The 18,187-nt window shown below is 47.1% G+C and overlaps 2 protein-coding genes across 2 annotated transcripts; both read right to left on the bottom strand.

Moving 5' to 3' along the window:
* Window positions 1-13,583: 13,583 nt before the first annotated feature.
* On the bottom strand, window positions 13,584-13,958 carry LOC131264471 (histone H2B). The gene has a single exon (XM_058266773.1). It carries the CDS (start codon window positions 13,956-13,958, stop codon window positions 13,584-13,586), a length of 375 nt encoding a protein of 124 aa, XP_058122756.1.
* Window positions 13,959-14,103: 145 nt separating this feature from the next.
* LOC131264482 (uncharacterized) lies at window positions 14,104-15,625 on the bottom strand. The gene is made up of 2 exons (XM_058266784.1): window positions 15,609-15,625; window positions 14,104-15,559 (listed from the first exon to the last, which is right to left on the bottom strand). The coding sequence occupies exons 1-2, from the start codon at window positions 15,623-15,625 to the stop codon at window positions 14,104-14,106; spliced, it is 1,473 nt and encodes a 490-aa protein (XP_058122767.1).
* Between the last annotated feature and the right edge of the window lie 2,562 nt (window positions 15,626-18,187).

Below are 18,187 nucleotides of genomic sequence, written 5' to 3' on the forward strand. Positions count from 1 at the left end.
AAGATGTCGTTCACGAAGCTGTTCATGATGCTCATCGCCTTGGAGGAAATGCCGGTGTCCGGGTGCACCTGCTTCAGCACCTTGTAGATGTAGATGGCGTAGCTCTCCTTGCGGGTCTTCCTTTTCTTCTTCTTGTCCGACTTGGAGATATTTTTCTGGGCCTTGCCAGACTTCTTCGCGGCTTTTCCACTGGTTTTCGGGGCCATTGCGATTGTTTAACGTGCGTGAAACGTGTTTCCTCGTTGAGCGTCACTTCAATTTTATTTTTTTTTTTTTTTTTTTTTTTTTTTTTATTTCAGAGATTTTGACCTCTTCGGTCATTCATCTCTCTTGTCTTTAATCTTTTTGCTTTATAGTTTTAAACTAAATTGTTTATGTTGATGTTTGTTTGTTTGTTTGTTTGTTTGTTTGATTTTTTTTTTTTTTTTTTTTTTTTTTTTTTTTTTTTTTTTTTTTTTTTTTTTTTTTTTTTTTTTTTAAATCTTGTTGTATAAGTTTGTGGAATAGAGGAAGTTTAGAAGTTTGGTTTGGTTGGTTGGGTTATTTGAGAGAATAGTTACTATATCGTGTCCGATGTCCCATTGTGCTCTTTCATCGGAGTAACCAAAACAGTCAGCGAGGAGGTGTTTAACAGTTATTGTCACTCCACAAAATTGGCAGAGTGGAGGTGAAGATCTATCGCAGAGGTAGCTGTGTGTGATGTTAGTGTGGCCGATGCGGAGTCTGGATAATACTTGTTGGTCTCTTGCGTTGGGTAAATCTTTCCATTTTATTGTGCTGGGTTTGATGCTGCGTAAAAACCGGGTGTTGATATCGTACCATGTCTTCTGCCATTGGTCGGCAATCAGTTTCTTTACCCATCTAAGAGCGTCGGCTTTAGAAATCGAACCACTAACTGTATCCGGTTGAAGTCGCGCCTCATTTGCCAATCGGTCTGCTGTTTCATTTCCTTTGATCCCTGTATGGCTAGGAATCCAGCAATACGTAATTCTCTTTCCTTGCCGAAGCTCATCCAATTGTTGGATGTGTGGGTCAATAAGGTTTCCAGTTTCTAAAGCGGACAATACGCTGGCGCTGTCGCTGAAGATGATATTGGGTTTTTGAATAGTGGTTGCTTCTTCAGTTGCGATACATAGGGCTATTGCTTCTGCTGCGAAAATTGAGGTGTGTTGTGGTAGTTTTATAGAACAGCTGTCTATTGCTGAGTAAATGCCACATCCGGCATTATCCTGTAGAACTGAACCATCGGTGTAGATGTGAGTGTGATTTCTGTATCTTCGTTGTATTAGCCAGTGATGGTGTTGGATTGCTATTGCACTATTGCATCCGGCTTTAATTTTATCTTTGATGGACCAGTCTATGTTCGGAGGTGGTGTGTTCCATGGTCGAGAGTTGTTTCTGCAAAGCTTGGTGATGTGTGGAATGGATTGTCCGACAAGTGCCGTTAATGCTTCGTTAGCTCTTCTTATGAGGTTTTCTGCTTCAATGCCTCTTTCCAGTTGACGGACAGCTGCTGCTACTATTTTGTTGGTAATGATATGGGAAAATGGAAGGAGACCGGATTCGGAGAGGATGCTTTGGATGGGACTTGTTTTGAAAACACCTGAACAGAGTCGTATTGCTGTATTATACAAAGGAGTAATTAATTTTTCAAATCGTTCTCTCTCCAGACTAACGAACTCAACACCATATAATAGTTTGGGAACAAGCCATGAGTTCAAGATTTGAAACATGGTAGAACGGGTAGCCCTATGCTTACCGCATCCTAACAATCTGAACAAGTTTAACCTCGTTTTGGAACTATTTTTGATATGTATACTGTGTTTGAAAAAGTTAAGATTGGAGTCAACAATGATTCCGAGGATTTTTGCGGATCTAACGTTTGGAATATTGCAGTTGTTAAATTTAATGAGATTTAAACGCTGCCTGAAAACTGTGTTTGGAGCCCAAATACGAAGAATTTTGCATTTTTCGGGAGCTACCTCGAAGCCCGTCCAGCGACACCATTGTTGGACCTTGTCCATGCTGGCTTGGAGGTTTTTTCTGGTCTGTGTGGAGGTGTGTGCAGATGTGGTGAGAATCACATCATCAGCATAGAGGAAAAGCCGAGTGTGATCTGGTATGGACAGAATAAGTGATTCGATGCTGACAAGGAAGAGTGTTGGCGAGAGAATTGCACCTTGAGGAACCCCGTTTTCCAGAATATAACTGTCTGAGCAATCAGCTCCTACAGTCACCTGAAAACTTCTGTTAGATAAAAAATCTTTAATGAAGGCCGTCAGTCTACCCCCAAAGCCCCAACGGGCAAATTGGTCAAGTATCCCTTGGCGCCAGGTTCGGTCGAAGGCTTTCGATAAATCGACTATTGCACAATCTACAGGAAGGTTTAATGCTCTTCTATCTGTGATAAATTGCTCGAAAGTGGCAAAGTACGTTTCCGTGCCTCTGCCACTTCGAAACGCGTGTTGGTCCGGGGTGAGGAGTTTTCGGGATTCAAGTTCATGTGTGAGACGGCGGTTAACCATCCGCTCCATGACTTTACTGATGCAATTTAAAAGTGAGATGGGCCGGTAACTATCTGGGCTATGGGAATTCTTATCAGGTTTTAAAATCGGAACGATAAGACTATTTTTCCAGTGGGCCGGAATTTCTCCTTTCCTCCAGATGTCGTTGTATATATTTAACAGGAATGATTTCCCAATATAGGGAAGGTTTTTCAAGAGTGGGTACCCAATACCATCAGGACCTGCAGAGCTTCCGGTGCACTTATTCAATGCCCATGAAAGTTCCGATAACGAAAACATTTTGTTATATTCTTCCTCTTCACAAGAAAGAAATTCAAGAGGAGAAAGTTCGGAAGCCAGTTTATGGGATCGGAATCTAGTTGGATAGTTTTCTGTAGAAGACGTGTCGTAGAATTGTTTGGCAAAAATGTTGGCAACTTCCTTGGGGTGTGTGAAATATTGTGCATTTTGTTTAAGAATGATAGAACTATTGGTTTTCTTTTTATTTCCAGACAAAGCGCGCACTCGTCTCCAAATTTCTTTGGTAGACAAGGCAGGATCTATCTCGGAAACAAATTTGTCGAATGAGTCTGTTTTAGCTGTGTATATCGCTTTTTTTGCCGTGCGATTAGCGGTTCGGTATTGTTCAGCAAGTATGGGGATTTGTGGGTTTCCGATGATTAAGCTTGCTTTTCGAAACTTTCTCAAAGCTTTTCTCCTGTTTTTTATTGCCAGCCCGACCGTTTGGTTCCACCAGGGAGCATATCGCTTTCCTGGGGTTCCTTTGGTTCGAGGGATGCTAACAGAGGCGGCGTTCTCGATCGCATAACAAAGCTCCTCGGCATCAGGGGATTCGATATTGGATGTGAGAATAATAAATTCTGATTGATATTTGTCCCAATCTGCTTCAGTGTATTTCCAACGCGGACGAGTGCGTGGAATCGGAGTATTTAGATCATGTTGGATGATAAGCGGAAAATGGTCGCTACCGTAGGCGTCGGTTTCCACCCTCAGCCTAACAGAAGCTACCATTTCTGAAGGGACTAAGCAATGGTCTAAAACAGAACCAGTCCCTCTGTTTGGGCAAAATCGTGTGGAGGTGGAGTTAATAATGGGCTGTATGTCCAAACAATTCAGGATGTTATTTAAAACTTCACCACGTCTGGTGGTTTTGGGGTTCCCCCATTGAACATGGCTTGCGTTTAAATCACCCATTAATATAGATGATGGTGAAATTTGAGAAGTTAGATCTGTAAAATGTTCTTCTATTTCTTGGTTGTTAAATTGTGTAGGTGAAAGGTATATGGAAACTATTGTGGCTTCGATAGGAGCCTTAATGTTAATTGCAACAGTAGGAATGGGAGAAGATAGCGCGCATGTTGTAAAAGGAATGCTGTTGTGGACTCCAATGCAAACACTGTGATTTAAAATAGTGGAGGCTGGAGAGTGTGTCCATTTATACAAATTAAATGGATAATTATTGGGAATGTGTTGCTGAAAAGTTTCTTGTAAAGCTATGACTGTTGGATTGTATTTTATTAATAGCAATTTGAGGTTGTCTAAATTGTTCCTGATACCTCTTATATTCCAAGATATGGCGAATGGGTTTGTTGAATCCGTTATTCGGTTAGTTGAATCGAACATGAAAAAATAAAAAGGATTTCATAAAAAATTCAAAATAAAAAAAAGAGGTAATACGATTGTTTTGATATACTGATTAAGGTGTTTTTGATCTGTTTTTTTTGTTTTTGTTGGTGGAAGGAGGGTTAGAGGAATTTGAGGAGGAGGATTGGGTTTCTGGTGAGGAGGCAGTAGTAGAAGTGCTAGAAATTTTACTGACTTTCGTTTCTCGTAGCTTGGTTTCTTCCTCGGATGAGCTGGAGCCGGTCTTCAGGGTGCGTTTTCGAGGCGTTGTGCAGGTCGATGATGATGAATCCGTGTTGATAACTGTTTCAGTGTCGGTTTCCATGGTGTTTTGTTGCCGGAGTGTGTTTATTATGTTGTCCTGGATTTTCAGTTTCTTGTTGAGAGTTGCCATTAATTGGTTTAGATTTTGGATTTGCTCGTTAAGTTTGTTTACTGTGCTCGATAATTCCAAAATGATTTTATCTTTATCTGCTTGAGCTGTTCCAGTTATTTGTGCAAAAGTCTTGTTTTGTTGGTTGTTTGAGTGCGCTCCGATTACAGCTTTGCGAGCTTCGGTGTAGGACACCTGATAATCCGTTTTGTATATAATGATCTCCTCTTCCTTCTTGTAATATTCGCAGCTTCTGTCGAGCAATTTATGAGGACCCTTGCAGTGAAGACATTTCTTCTCCCTCTCACACTCCCCATGGGCCTTTGAACCACAGTTCAGGCAGATAGACTCTGCTTGGCATTTCGTTTTAGTGTGCCCGTACTTACCACAGTTGTGGCAGATCATGGGGCGGGAATAATATGGTCGTGTTTTCACTTGAAGAAAACCAAGCCGAATGTGTGTTGGAATTCTCGGGGCCTCAATTTTCAGTAAAAATGAGTTTGTGGGGATCAGATTATCGCCTACTTTCCGCCAAAAACGTCGAACACTCTTAACATTTTGTGCCTCTAGTTCCGTGAGAATTTCAGCGTCGGTTAATTCTTTCAGATCTGGGCTGAAAATGACACACTGTACGTAGTTGAGGGAGGAGTGCGGTGTTATTTCTATCGGTGTTCCGTCGATCAGTTTCTTCAGAGTTTGCAGCTTCTCAAATTGTGTGATGGATCTTGTTTTCAACAAGAATTTGCTACCGTTTTCAAAACTAGTACCGGGAAGGTTGAGTTGTCCAGCATGTTGAGTTAGGCTTTTGCTGACAATAAACGGATTTTTTGGTAGAGTGTGTCCCTCTTCTGCTTGCAACACCAGAAACTTAAGGTCTCCTCTCATTCCATCCTTGTCCATCCATTCCGGCAGCTCTCTAGTCCTGCTGCCAGGATCGGGAGGAGGGTCTCTCCTAGGAGGGGAATTCCCCTCCATGACTACGAGCCAAACTCCACTGGCTCGGTTTAAACTTTACTATATACACCAAGAGTTTTATGTTCACCAACACCAAATAACTAAAAATTACTGCACAGTCGTAACTATTAAATAATTTCTATGTACACAAATTCTCAATATGTCCAAAGGTTATCTACAGCTACGAAACAAAACAAACACAAATATGTACACCCGTAATAGGAAAAAACCCAAAACTTTCCGTTGCCGAGCGAGACGGATATACTTTCAAAAATCCTTCGCTTGCACTTGCTTTACCGGCTTTGGTCAAAAAAACTTTCCACTCAGAGCGAGACGGATATATGTTCTGTGTCCTTATTCGCTGCGCTTCCGCTTGCGGTTAAGCTTGCGCTTGCGCCAAGCGCAAATTCTCTCTCCTGTTCTCTCTCTCTCTTGCGCTTGTAATTTTCGCTAGCGTTCTTTCTTCAGCTTCCAAGTCTTAGAATGCAACACTGGCAAAGAAGATAATCCGAAGATTTCCGTATCTGATCTCGCACAATGAAAAAACACGTCTGGTCTCGACCGAGGTCAGAAGCTGAATGATGGACTTCAATTTTAACGCGATTTTCGACCCTCACTTCGGCTTTTATTCAGCGTCGGGCGAGTTCGCTGGCTGGCTTCGCTACACCCCGACGTTTATATAAACCCGGTTTCAGGTTCGTTTCGGCATAGTTCGGAAGAGAACCTCTTCGAGTGAGCACCACGTACCCCTCTCGTTAAACAATCGAAAATGTCTGGACGCGGCAAGGGTGGTAAAGTGAAGGGAAAGGCAAAGTCCCGCTCGAATCGTGCCGGTCTGCAGTTCCCGGTCGGCCGTATTCATCGTCTGCTGCGCAAGGGTAACTATGCCGAGCGCGTCGGTGCCGGCGCACCGGTGTATCTGGCGGCCGTGATGGAGTATCTGGCCGCGGAAGTGCTCGAGTTGGCCGGTAACGCCGCCCGTGACAACAAGAAGACGCGCATCATCCCGCGCCATCTGCAGCTGGCCATCCGCAACGACGAAGAGTTGAACAAGCTGCTTTCCGGTGTGACCATCGCCCAAGGTGGTGTGCTGCCCAACATTCAGGCCGTGCTGTTGCCGAAGAAGACGGAAAAGAAGGCATAAGGCGTGCTCTCTCGTGCTCACCCCGCCGCGCGGCACCGTGTCGCGCTCAGAAACCCCGCCGAAGATCTCACCGTCACAAAAACCGTCCTTTTCAGGGCGACAAAATCGTGTGATAAAGGTTTATTTCACTACATTCAGTGCCCATGGCAGTTGGTTTCTGTTCAGTTTCAGCAGTAAAATGGTTAAATGGACGTAATTTCACAGTGTGGCTGGAGAACAACGAAAGAAATGTTTAAAATTAACTCAAGCAATGTGTCTCAATGTGTGAAGTAACATCGCAAGTTTGGTAGGTTAAACGGGGCAAACCATTTTGCTTCCTATCAGGTATGTGGCTTTTTTCGCTCATTTCTACCCGAACACATGCGTTGGTGATGGTGGCCATGAAAAATGATGGGTTTTGATCATCGCGTTAGAAACGGCCAACGCTACGCGCTCTACAGGTAGGGAATTTAACAATGTAAACGACCAAAGCGTTCTTTTCCCCGTATGCCACACCGAGCCCCGTGAGGTAGACCGGCGCCTTTCTACGAACTCTCAGTGGGTCGTCGTGTTAAAAAACGAATCGGTCACATATCCGAGAATCAGAACCGTCGGTAGTGTATCGCGCATCACCACTACCACCACCACCACTATGCGCGGTACACCGTACCACTCGCTGTGGATGCCATCGGATATCGTTTCGGGCATGGGGAATGGGGTAAGAGAAGGAGAGGAGTAGTCAAGTCGCATTTTTTTTTTCCCTGGCGTTTTTGGCGGCAAATGTGCCGGAGCGTCGGGAGAGCCACAAAAGCTTAGTTTGATACGAATGAGCAGGAAATATATCTTTCTGGAACAGTTTTGGTGGTCCTGAAAAGGACCGATTTTTTTGTAACACAAGGGGGCTGTTCGCGCAGCTTAGCCTCCGAAACCGTACAGAGTGCGTCCCTGGCGTTTCAGGGCGTACACGACGTCCATGGCGGTGACGGTCTTGCGCTTGGCGTGCTCGGTGTACGTCACGGCATCACGGATCATGTTCTCGAGGAACACTTTCAGCACACCGCGAGTTTCTTCGTAGATCAGGCCGGAAATACGCTTCACACCGCCACGGCGAGCCAGACGGCGGATGGCCGGTTTCGTGATTCCCTGGATGTTATCACGCAGCACTTTGCGATGACGCTTGGCACCTCCTTTGCCCAGTCCCTTGCCTCCTTTTCCGCGGCCGGTCATGATGATGCTGCTTTACACAATTGGTTGTTGTTGACACGATGCAAACTGAACGAACGGTTTCGACGAACTGCGATGGTTTCGGCAGTGAAACACGGTTTTTATTGACCCGACCTGCCCGATCGTGAGCACCCGAAGAGGGACCCGAAACTATATAAACGCGGTTTCACGGCGCGGTTCGGCCCGCCCAGCCCAGACTGCAGACGGAGTGACACATAGTAAGAAACACAGTGTTAGTGATTGAAGCGGTTTTTTCCTTTCGGCGTTATGCCGAAGGACAAGAGTGACGATAAGAAGAAGAGAACGATGCGCTCGGGCTCTAGTGGAAGTGAGAGAAGCGAGAGGAAAAAAGTATGCGGTTCGGGTGCGTTGCCGCCACCCGATGTCAACATGTCTGCCTGCAGTGGTAGTGAGGTAGACCACTCGTCTGACGAAGACCCGGAGGGCTTCCGCACCGTGCGTACGAGAGCCAAACGGAGCACGACAGAGAAAGGTGCAAATAATGCGCCCAAAACATCTGCACCAGGGCGTTCAGCAGGGCTTCCGCCAAACAATCGCCGTCCACCGCCAGTGGTAGTCCAGAACGTGGCCTATCCCGTTCTGCGCTCCAAACTACTGGCAAAAAACATCAAAGCCGAGTTCCAGTTTGGTAGCACAGGCACGAAACTCTTCGTGCAGACCAGAGAGGAGCACACTGCTCTCACGAAGCTTCTGGAGCAAGAGAAGGCTGAATACTTCACGCACGATCTGCGCGATGATAGACCATACAAGGTTGTCATCCGAGGACTCCCACTAATGGATACTGAGGAAATCCGGGATGAGCTCCGGTCAACCCATGCCCTAGAGGTAGAAGAAGTATTCCGTATGAAGAGAAAGGACGAGGAGACGGTGGCCTACCACAGCCAGCTCTACGTGGTTCATTTGAAACGTGCTTCTTGCACATTACAAACATTAAAATCGGTGCGAGCGATTCTTTCTGTCCGCATTAGGTGGGAGTCCTACCGTGGGGGCCAGCGAGGACCCACTCAATGCCATCGATGCCAAGCATTTGGCCACGGCTCGCGAAATTGCCACCTGCAGCCGAAATGCGAGAGCTGCTCCCTTTCGCATTTTACGGCCAACTGCGTCAAACCAGAACCACCCAAGTGCGCAAACTGCGGCGGCCCTCATCGCGCAAATGACCGCGAGTGCCCAAAAAGGGATGAGTTCAAGAATATTCAAATGCGTGCCCAAGGCAAAGGCCAAAAAATGAAAAAAGCGCTCAAACAACCATCATCCGGGCTGAGCGATCGGCTGAAGAATGTGCAGGAAAATTTTCCGGTCCTGCCAAACAATAAGATACATCAGCCAGCCCAAAACGAGGTGGCCGTAGACGTACATCACCTGAAGCTGCAAGCAAAGGAAGCATCATACGCCGCCAAGGCTAAAATGGCAAACAATGAAAACGATCTCCTAGATGCGGCAACTCTCATGGAGATTTTCAATGAGATGATGGCTACCGTGCGTTCCTGCCAGTCTAAACAGGAGCAGCTCACTCGACTGACAAAGCTAGTCCTTCGATATGCCTAGTTTGAGAGTGGCTACCTGGAACGCTTGTTCTGTCAGGAACAAACAAATTCCACTGAACGACTTCCTGAATCGTCAAAACATCGACGTGGCGCTAATAGTTGAGACGCATCTCAAACCAGAGCTGAGCTTCTATTTGGACAACTATAAAGTACATCGGCTGGATCGAATTAACTCTCGCGGAGGTGGTGTTGCGATCGCTGTTCGACGTGGCATCAGGCACCAACTGCTACCACACTTCAACACCACCATCATTGAAGCAGTTGGCGTTAGGATCAGTACCAGCTCGGGAGCCCTGCACATCGTATCCGCGTACTGTCCTAGACAATGCTCTGGTACACTTGAAGCAGCTTTTCGCCAAGATCTAAACACCATCGCCTGCAACAACTTCCGCACGGTTGTTGGAGGGGACCTGAACGCCCGTCATCGTTTGTGGGGAAATATGCGGCAGAATAGAAACGGAAACATCCTGGCTGAGGTCGCCCAGCATGGACATTTCATCGTCGAGTTTCCAGATGCTCCCACCGCCATCCCCAACCATGGATCCCCTTCAGTTATCGATCTGTTTCTCACCAACCTGCAGATCACCAAACCCTCCACCCTGGATGAGCTAAACTCGGACCACTTCCCGGTCTTAACGCACGTTCAGCTCAACGCCATCAGAGCTCCGCCGGTAACAAGGAAAAATTACCACTGCGTTGACTGGGACCGCTTTGGAAGACTGGTTGACCAGCAAATCACCACCACCGAGATTGCACCGTCACCAGCTTCCATTGAGGCAGCTGTAACCATCGTGGAGGAGGCTATTCGCTCGGCAGAGGCGGAGTGTGTCCCAGTGGTGTCCACACGAGGGCAGGTGATTGTCCTAGACGACCATACTCGGCAGCTTATCTCGCGGCGAAACATGGTGAGGCGGCAATACCAGCGCACTGGGGATCAGCTTTGTAAACAGCAGGCAGCACAACTTTCCCGCATTATCCAGCATCGGGTGGAGATTATTAGAAATAACAACTTTGAGCGCATGGTCCAGCGACTCCATCCAGGTACCAACGCTTTCTGGAAAGTGGCAAAGACGCTCCGTACAAAACCCAGGCCGATACCACCTCTAGTTGCAGCCGACAACACAGTGCTTCTTACTCCAGCGGAGAAGACTGGTGCCCTCGCACAACACTTCGCGGATGCTCACCGAATTGGCCTTGCTCTGCCCAGCCCTCATGAGGTAGAGGTGGCCTCATCAGTGGCTAGAGTGAACTCCGTACAACCAACCCTGCCTCCAGAGGATCGCACCACCGTCGGAGAGGTGAGTCATGCTCTGAAGATGATGCGGAATATGAAAGCCCCTGGCTTTGATGGCATACTCAGCATCCTTCTAAAGCATCTCCCACTCCGAGCCCTCACTCTCCTGACGAACATTCTTAACTGCTGCCTAGAACTGCAATACTATCCGCAGACTTGGAAGACGGCAAAGGTGGTTCCGATATTAAAACCAGGCAAGGACCCAACGAGGTCTTCCAGTTATCGCCCAATCAGCCTGCTGAGCACGCTTGGAAAACTTTTCGAGAGACTCATAAGTTGGAGACTTCGGGATGCGATGGAAGATCTGCAGATATTGCCTCCTGAGCAGTTTGGCTTCCGTGCAGGACACGCAACAACACATCAACTCCTGAGGTTGAAAATAAGCATCGAAAAGAACAAGAGGGTCGGAAAGTCCACTGCGGTCGTCATGCTTGATGTGGAGAAGGCTTTCGACAGTGTGTGGCATGATGGGCTTGTCCACAAAATGCACTCCTTCCGGCTTCCTCCATATCTTGTGAAGCTGGTCAGCAACTACCTGCGGCAACGAACCTTCCGGGTGTCCCTGGGATCAGTGTCATCCAGCCCAACCAACATCGCGGCAGGCGTCCCACAGGGCAGCATCCTGGGCCCCTTGTTGTACACTCTGTTTACGGCGGATCTTCCAGAGTTGCCAAGGGGTTCGGAAATATACCTGTACGCTGATGACACTGCCATCACCACCAAGGGTCGCACTCCAGCAGAGTTGAGGAACAGCGGTCAACGGGCTCTCGACGTCTTCCAGCAATACGCCGCCAGCTGGAAGATAAAGCTGAACCAAGAGAAGACGCAAGCGATGGTCATCCCGTATCGACTAAGGAAAAACCTGCTGCAACCTCCGGAGCAATCCCGTCTCAAAGTGGGTTCAACACCAGTGCCATGGCAGCAGTCGGTTCGGTACCTAGGCGTCACGATCGACAATCGGCTTCTGTTCCACCACCACACGCGCTATCTTGCAGACAGCATTGCTGTTTTACTTAAGCTGCTGTACCCGCTCGTAAAACGGCAATCTACCCTTCATAAAAAGAACAAGATTGCGGTGTTCAAACAAATAGTTCTGCCTGCGGCCACATATGCCATCTCAGTTTGGAGCTCCTGTGCCGCCACTAATCTGAAACGCGTACAAACGGCACTGAATAGATTTCTTGTACTAATATTAAATGCTCCTCCTAGAACGCGTCTAGAGGAGCTTTATAATGTAGCAGACACGAAAGCGCTAGACGTAATAGCATTTGAAGCAACGGATCGACTGAGATCCGCCATGCAAGCCTCACCCCATGAACTGATTAGAGGCTTGGTGTAAATAGTAGGTTAATAATAGGTTAATATTAGGTTAGGAGTAGGTTAAGGTTAATACTCTCATCGCCGTTGGCACAAAACCACACATTTAAGACAAATCAAACTGCCTCCATGGCAATACTAATGTAAACAGCGAATGAAAAGCGTGCGATCGCTAAATCTCGCAAAAACGATCTCGGAATTAGTACAAATAAACGAAATGAATTTATCATCATCATCATCGCGGTTCGGCCCAGTTTTGTATTACCACCACAAGTGAACAGACCCGTGTCGAACCCGATCAACGTCAACAGCATCAACAACATCAACTACGATGGCACGTACCAAGCAAACTGCCCGTAAGTCCACCGGAGGAAAGGCACCGCGCAAGCAGCTGGCCACCAAGGCGGCCCGCAAGAGTGCTCCGGCTACCGGAGGAGTGAAGAAGCCGCATCGCTACCGGCCGGGAACGGTGGCTCTGCGTGAAATCCGTCGCTACCAGAAGTCGACCGAGCTGCTGATCCGCAAGTTGCCCTTCCAGCGATTGGTGCGTGAAATCGCACAGGACTTCAAGACGGATCTGCGTTTCCAGAGCTCGGCCGTGATGGCGCTGCAGGAAGCGAGTGAAGCGTATCTAGTCGGTCTGTTCGAGGACACGAATCTGTGTGCCATCCACGCGAAGCGCGTCACCATCATGCCGAAAGACATCCAGCTTGCTCGCCGTATCCGTGGTGAACGTGCTTAAGTGACACAACGGTTCGTTTCGTTTCGTTTTCAACCAAACCCAAACGGTCCTTTTCAGGACCACCAACCCGTTACCGAAAGGAGGATTATTTCGTACCCGTCCCGTCGTACACGCTATATCGATATATATAAAAATTTATATATATTATATATATATTAATCTATGATGATGATGATGATGAAGAAGAAGATGATGATGATAAATGGTGAACCCCTGACTGAGACATACGACGATAGAAATGCAAACCATAACCTAGCCGTGACACAAACCATAACATAATACATATGCTAACGTCTACAAACCACCAGGCAACCCCATCCGTTAGCGGTGATTTTAAGTTAGTGAGCAATTACATGCGGTGGGTTTAACGAGTTGTTAAAGAGAATCTGTTCCATATTGAACCAAGTTGAACATATATGTATTGGACGAGAAAAAAAATGACATATTGCTTTGCCTTTGGCTGTGCCATAACCATAGAAACCATAACGGAGTGCTTTAAATGTTAGTAACCGTTAGGTTTTTTCTTAAAACCACTGTTTAAAATGTTCATTCTATTCATTTACGCGCGCTTGTGTTACGCGCGGCTATGTGTGCGCCAAAACACAACGAAGTGGTGATGTTAAACTAGAAAACGGTTCGGCACACTTTTAGTTCTGTTTCTTCAACGCACAACACAAACACATTATTATTTTTCGATCTTCGTCGTTTTTTCTTTCTCTTCGATGAACGGAATGGAATGAAATGAAATGATTCTTGTTTGGAAAACATTTTGTGGTCCTGAAAAGGACCGTTGTTAGGCGACGAGTTGGTGTGGTTTGTGACGACCACGGACGAACCAGCTTACTTCGAGCTGGTGTACTTGGTGACGGCCTTCGTGCCCTCGGACACGGCGTGCTTGGCCAGCTCACCAGGAAGCAGCAGACGGACGGCGGTCTGGATTTCGCGTGACGTGATCGTCGAACGCTTGTTGTAGTGCGCCAGGCGGGACGCTTCGGCGGCGATGCGCTCGAAGATGTCGTTCACGAAGCTGTTCATGATGCTCATCGCCTTCGACGAGATGCCAGTGTCCGGATGGACTTGCTTCAGCACCTTGTAGATGTAGATGGCGTAGCTTTCCTTGCGGGTCTTGCGCTTCTTCTTCTTGTCCGACTTGGAGATATTTTTCTGGGCCTTGCCAGACTTCTTCGCTGCCTTTCCGCTGGTTTTCGGTGCCATTGCGATTGTTTAACGTGCGTGAAACGTGTTTCCTCGTTGAGCGTCACTTCAATTTTGTTGTTGTTGTTGTTTGGTGGTTTTTATAGAGACTTTGAGCCTTTCGGCTACATTCGCCTCTTTGCTGTTGGTGGTGGCTAGTTATTGATCATATTTCATCGTAGAGGTCGGTGGTTTTAAGGAATTGTAGTAGTTTTTTCTGTTGGTTGCTGTCCGGTGAGAGTATGCTGTCGATGTTGGTATCTAATTGGCAGTTTGTACGTTGGGCTGAGTATCCGTGGCAGGTGGTGAGGATGTGATGAACGGTGATGACCACTCCGCAGAAGCTGCATAGTGGTGGGCTGGATTTCTCGGTGATGTATCCATGGGTCAGACGGGTGTGACCGATGCGAAGGCGGGATAGTTTTCTCTGGTCTTGATGGGATGGAGGGTCTTCCCATGGCGTGGTCGTGGCTTTGATGAGTCGCAGGGCTGAGGTGGTGTTTCTGAGCCAAGTGGTGTTCCAGTTGTTTGCGATGATGGCTTTGCTCCATTGGATGTAGTCACGGCGGGAGAGCTTGTTGTCGTAGCTTGGTGCATGGTTTCGTCCTTCGTTGGCTAGACGATCGGCTTTTTTGTTTCCATGGATGCCAGTGTGACCAGGGATCCAGCAGAACGAGACCTTCGGTGATTGTGGTGTGTTTGACAGATGCTGGATGTAAGGGTCTCTGGTGGTTCCGGTTTCTAGCGCCTGAAGGACGCTAGCGCTGTCGGTGAAGATGACGTTGGGTTTGTTGTGTTGTAGGCTTTCTTCGGTGGCGATGAGCATGGCTATCGCTTCGGCTGAGTAGATGGAGGTGTGATCTGGTAGTCGGATGGCACAGTTGTCGAGCGTGGAATAAATTCCACATCCGGTTGTGCCGTTGAGCACTGAGCCGTCGGTGAAGATGAGGTGGTGGTTCCGGTATTTTCGTTGAAGTAGTTCGGCGAAATGTTGTTTGGCGATGATGCTATTGCAGCCGGCTCGGAGTTTGTATTTGATGGTCCAATCGATGTTTGGTGGGCGGCAGTACCAGGGGCGACTACCGATTTGGGCGAGTTTGGTAACTGATGGGATTTGTTGTTGCGTCAGTTCGGAGAGGTAGGTGTGTGCTCTTGTCGTCAGGGCTGTAGCTTTCATGTTTTTTTCCGTCATTCTCGCTGCTGCTGCTATGACTTTGTAAGTGATGATGTGGTCGAGTGGTTGAAGGCCGCTTTCGCAGAGCAGGGATGCTATGGGACTGGTAACGAATGCCCCAGTTGCGTAGCGGATGGCGGTATGGTAGATCGGAGCTATTCTTTTCTCGAGATTAGAACGTTCTCGGGACACTATTTCGATGCCGTAGAGTAGTTTCGGGAGTAGCCAGGAGTTGATGATGCGGAGTAGTATCTGCCGGGACGCCCGATGAGAGCCGGTACCAAGCAACCTGAAAAGATTGGTGCGGCTCCTAGCTTCTCTTTTGATCCGGGCGGAGTGTGAGATGAAGGTGAGATGTCGGTCGAAAGTCACGCCTAAAATGTCTGCTTTGCTAACGTTTGGTATCGTCGAGTTTTTGTATTTGATGGGCTTTAGGTTGTGGTACAAGCTATTGCAGATATGGAGAATTTTGGATTTGTTGTGAGAAATTTCGTAACCTGTCCAGCGTGACCATTGTTTGACTTTGTCTATTCCAGCTTGTAGATTTTTACGGGCTTTGGATATAAGGTTGGAGGCAGATATGAGAATTATATCATCTGCATATACGAAGCATTTGATGTTGGAGGGGATGGAGCAGAAAAGAGATTCGATGCTGATGAGAAAGAGGGTGGGAGATAGTATGGCCCCTTGAGGGACGCCATTCTCTTGGGTATGTAGGTTGGAAGCTTCTGTACCGATTAAAACTTTGAAGGTGCGGTTGGAGAGGAAACTTTGAAGGTAGGTAACGAGACGTCCTCCAAAGCCCCATCTATTTAATTGTTCGAGGATTGAGTAGCGCCAGGTTCTATCGAAAGCTTTAGAGAGGTCTATAATTCCGAAGTCTAAGTGATGGTTTTTGGGGTAATGTTTTTCTATGATGTCGTCTAGTTTGGCAAAGTAGGTTTCGGTTCCTTTTCCACTTCTGAAGGCGTGTTGGTCGGTGCTGAGTAGATTGCGGTCTTCGAGTTCTTGTGTCAGTCTTCTGTTTACCATTCTCTCCATGATCTTGCCTATGCAATTTAGGAGGGAAATGGGTCGGTAGCTGTCTATGTCTTGGGTGGGTTTGTTGGGCTTGGGGATGGGGATTGTGTAGCTGGTTTTCCAATCGTCGGGGATGGTACCAGAAGTCCAGATGTTATTGTAAATCTGTAGGAGAACTGTTTTGGCATAAGTGGTAAGGTTTTGTAGGAGTGGGTAACCTATGTTGTCCGGGCCGGATGATTTGCCACGGCATTTATGGAGGGCCCAATGGAGTTCTTCTATGGAGAAGAGACGGTTGTATTTACTGTTTGAGGCGGTGATATTAGGTAGCGGTATTGATTCCGATATTGCTTTGTGGGTTTGAAAATTAGAAGGGAAGTTGTGGGTGGCTGATGTGTCGGAGAAGTGTTTGGCCAGTGCTTCGGGGACTTCGATTGGTGGAATGACTGTATTGCCTGTTTTGAGAATGATTGGTGTAGAGTTGTGTTTTTTGCCAGAGAGAATGGCGACTCGTTTGTAAATTTCTTTAGAGGTCATGTTTGGGTTTATGTCGTTTGCAAAATTATTCCAGGCTTCTTGTTTGGCAAGTTTAATGGCGGCTTTGGCTTTTCTATTTGCTTCTCGATATTGTTCTGCAAGGAGTTGGTTAAAGATATTGTTGGTTTGGTTTGATCGACGGTGGTTTCGCAGTGCTTTTCGCCTGTCGCTGATGGCTTGGGCTACTGTTTCATTCCACCAATAAACGGATTTTTTACCGGGGGATCCTTTGGTGAGGGGTATACTGACTGATGCTGCATTTTTAATTGTGTCCGTGAATCGTTTTAAAGACGGTGGGTCATCGAGTGGGAGTGTGTACGTTATTTCTAGTCTGTATTTGTCCCAGTCGGCTTCGTCGTATTTCCATCGTGGGCGTCGTAGTGGTCTGGGAGTAGTATGGTGGCTGTGGACAAAAAGTGGGAAGTGATCGCTACCGTGTGTGTCGTTGGCTATTTGTATAGTGAAGTCATGTGTTATTGAGGTGGAAATGGCACAAAAATCTATGATTGTGCCAGTGCCTCTGAAGGAGCAAATGCGGGTGGTTTTGGTATTGTGAAGGACCTGAATATTACTGGTGTCGAAGGAGGCTTGAAGTGAGTTTCCTCGAGGGTTTGTTGTGGGACAGCCCCAAGAGGAATGTTGGGCATTAAAGTCGCCAAGTAATATGGTGGGTGAGGGTAGTTGTTGTAAGATGTTTTCTGTCTCTAGAGTGAGAAAGGCTGAGGGGAGTGATGGAGAAAGGTAAATACTGGCTATTGTACATTCTATGGGTGATGAAATTGTTGCTGCTATTGCGGGTATGTTAGTTGTAAGGTTTATGCGTTTTGTGGGAATGTGTTTTAAAATGCCGATTCCAACGGAGTGATGGGAAGTTCCTATTGCTTGATGAAAATACCAGTTGTAGTTGTTGAGGGGCTGAGACTTTAGATTCGGGATACGAATGACTTCCTGAAGGGTAACTATTGTAGGGCTATGGCGGGTTAGCAAGATTTTTAGTTCGTCTAGGTTTTGGGTCATACTTCTAATGTTCCAGGACATGGCAAATATGGAATTGTTGCTGTCGGGAGGAGGTTGTGCAGGATTTGGTTGGTGCAGATTGGGTGTGCGGGAAGTTGATGGTAGGGTGTTTAACATCACTTCTTTTTAGTTTTGGATTTTCTCTCGGGTTTCCTCGGGTTTGGGTTGGGGATGGAAAGGGAAGGGGAAGGAGGAGGGTGTATGTTGGATAGGGAGGTAGTTGGGGTTGTGGGACGGGAGGTGGGAGGATTTGGGATGGGAATAGGAATAGGGGAAGGATTGGGGGAGGTTTTATTGTTGGGAAGTTTTTTGGGGTTTTCGGTTTCGGTGGATGAGGTCGAAGCCGAGGAGTGGGCTCGTTTTTTAGGGGTCACATCGGACTCCATATCCTCCGAGCTAGAGGATGAGGAAGATTCTTCTGAATCTTCGGTGATGGTCATGTCGTCAATTTTATTTGTTTTCAGTAGTTTGTAAATTACTTGGTTTTTTACGCAAAGTTGTT

This window comes from Anopheles coustani, chromosome 3, assembly GCF_943734705.1.
Source record: "Anopheles coustani chromosome 3, idAnoCousDA_361_x.2, whole genome shotgun sequence".
NCBI lineage: Eukaryota > Metazoa > Arthropoda > Insecta > Diptera > Culicidae > Anopheles > Anopheles coustani.

What these genes read in the sequence shown, in the direction of transcription:
- LOC131264471 (XM_058266773.1), bottom strand. Translation starts at nt 13,958, where the DNA reads ATGGCACCGAAAACCAGCGGAAAGGCAGCGAAGAAGTCTGGCAAGGCC.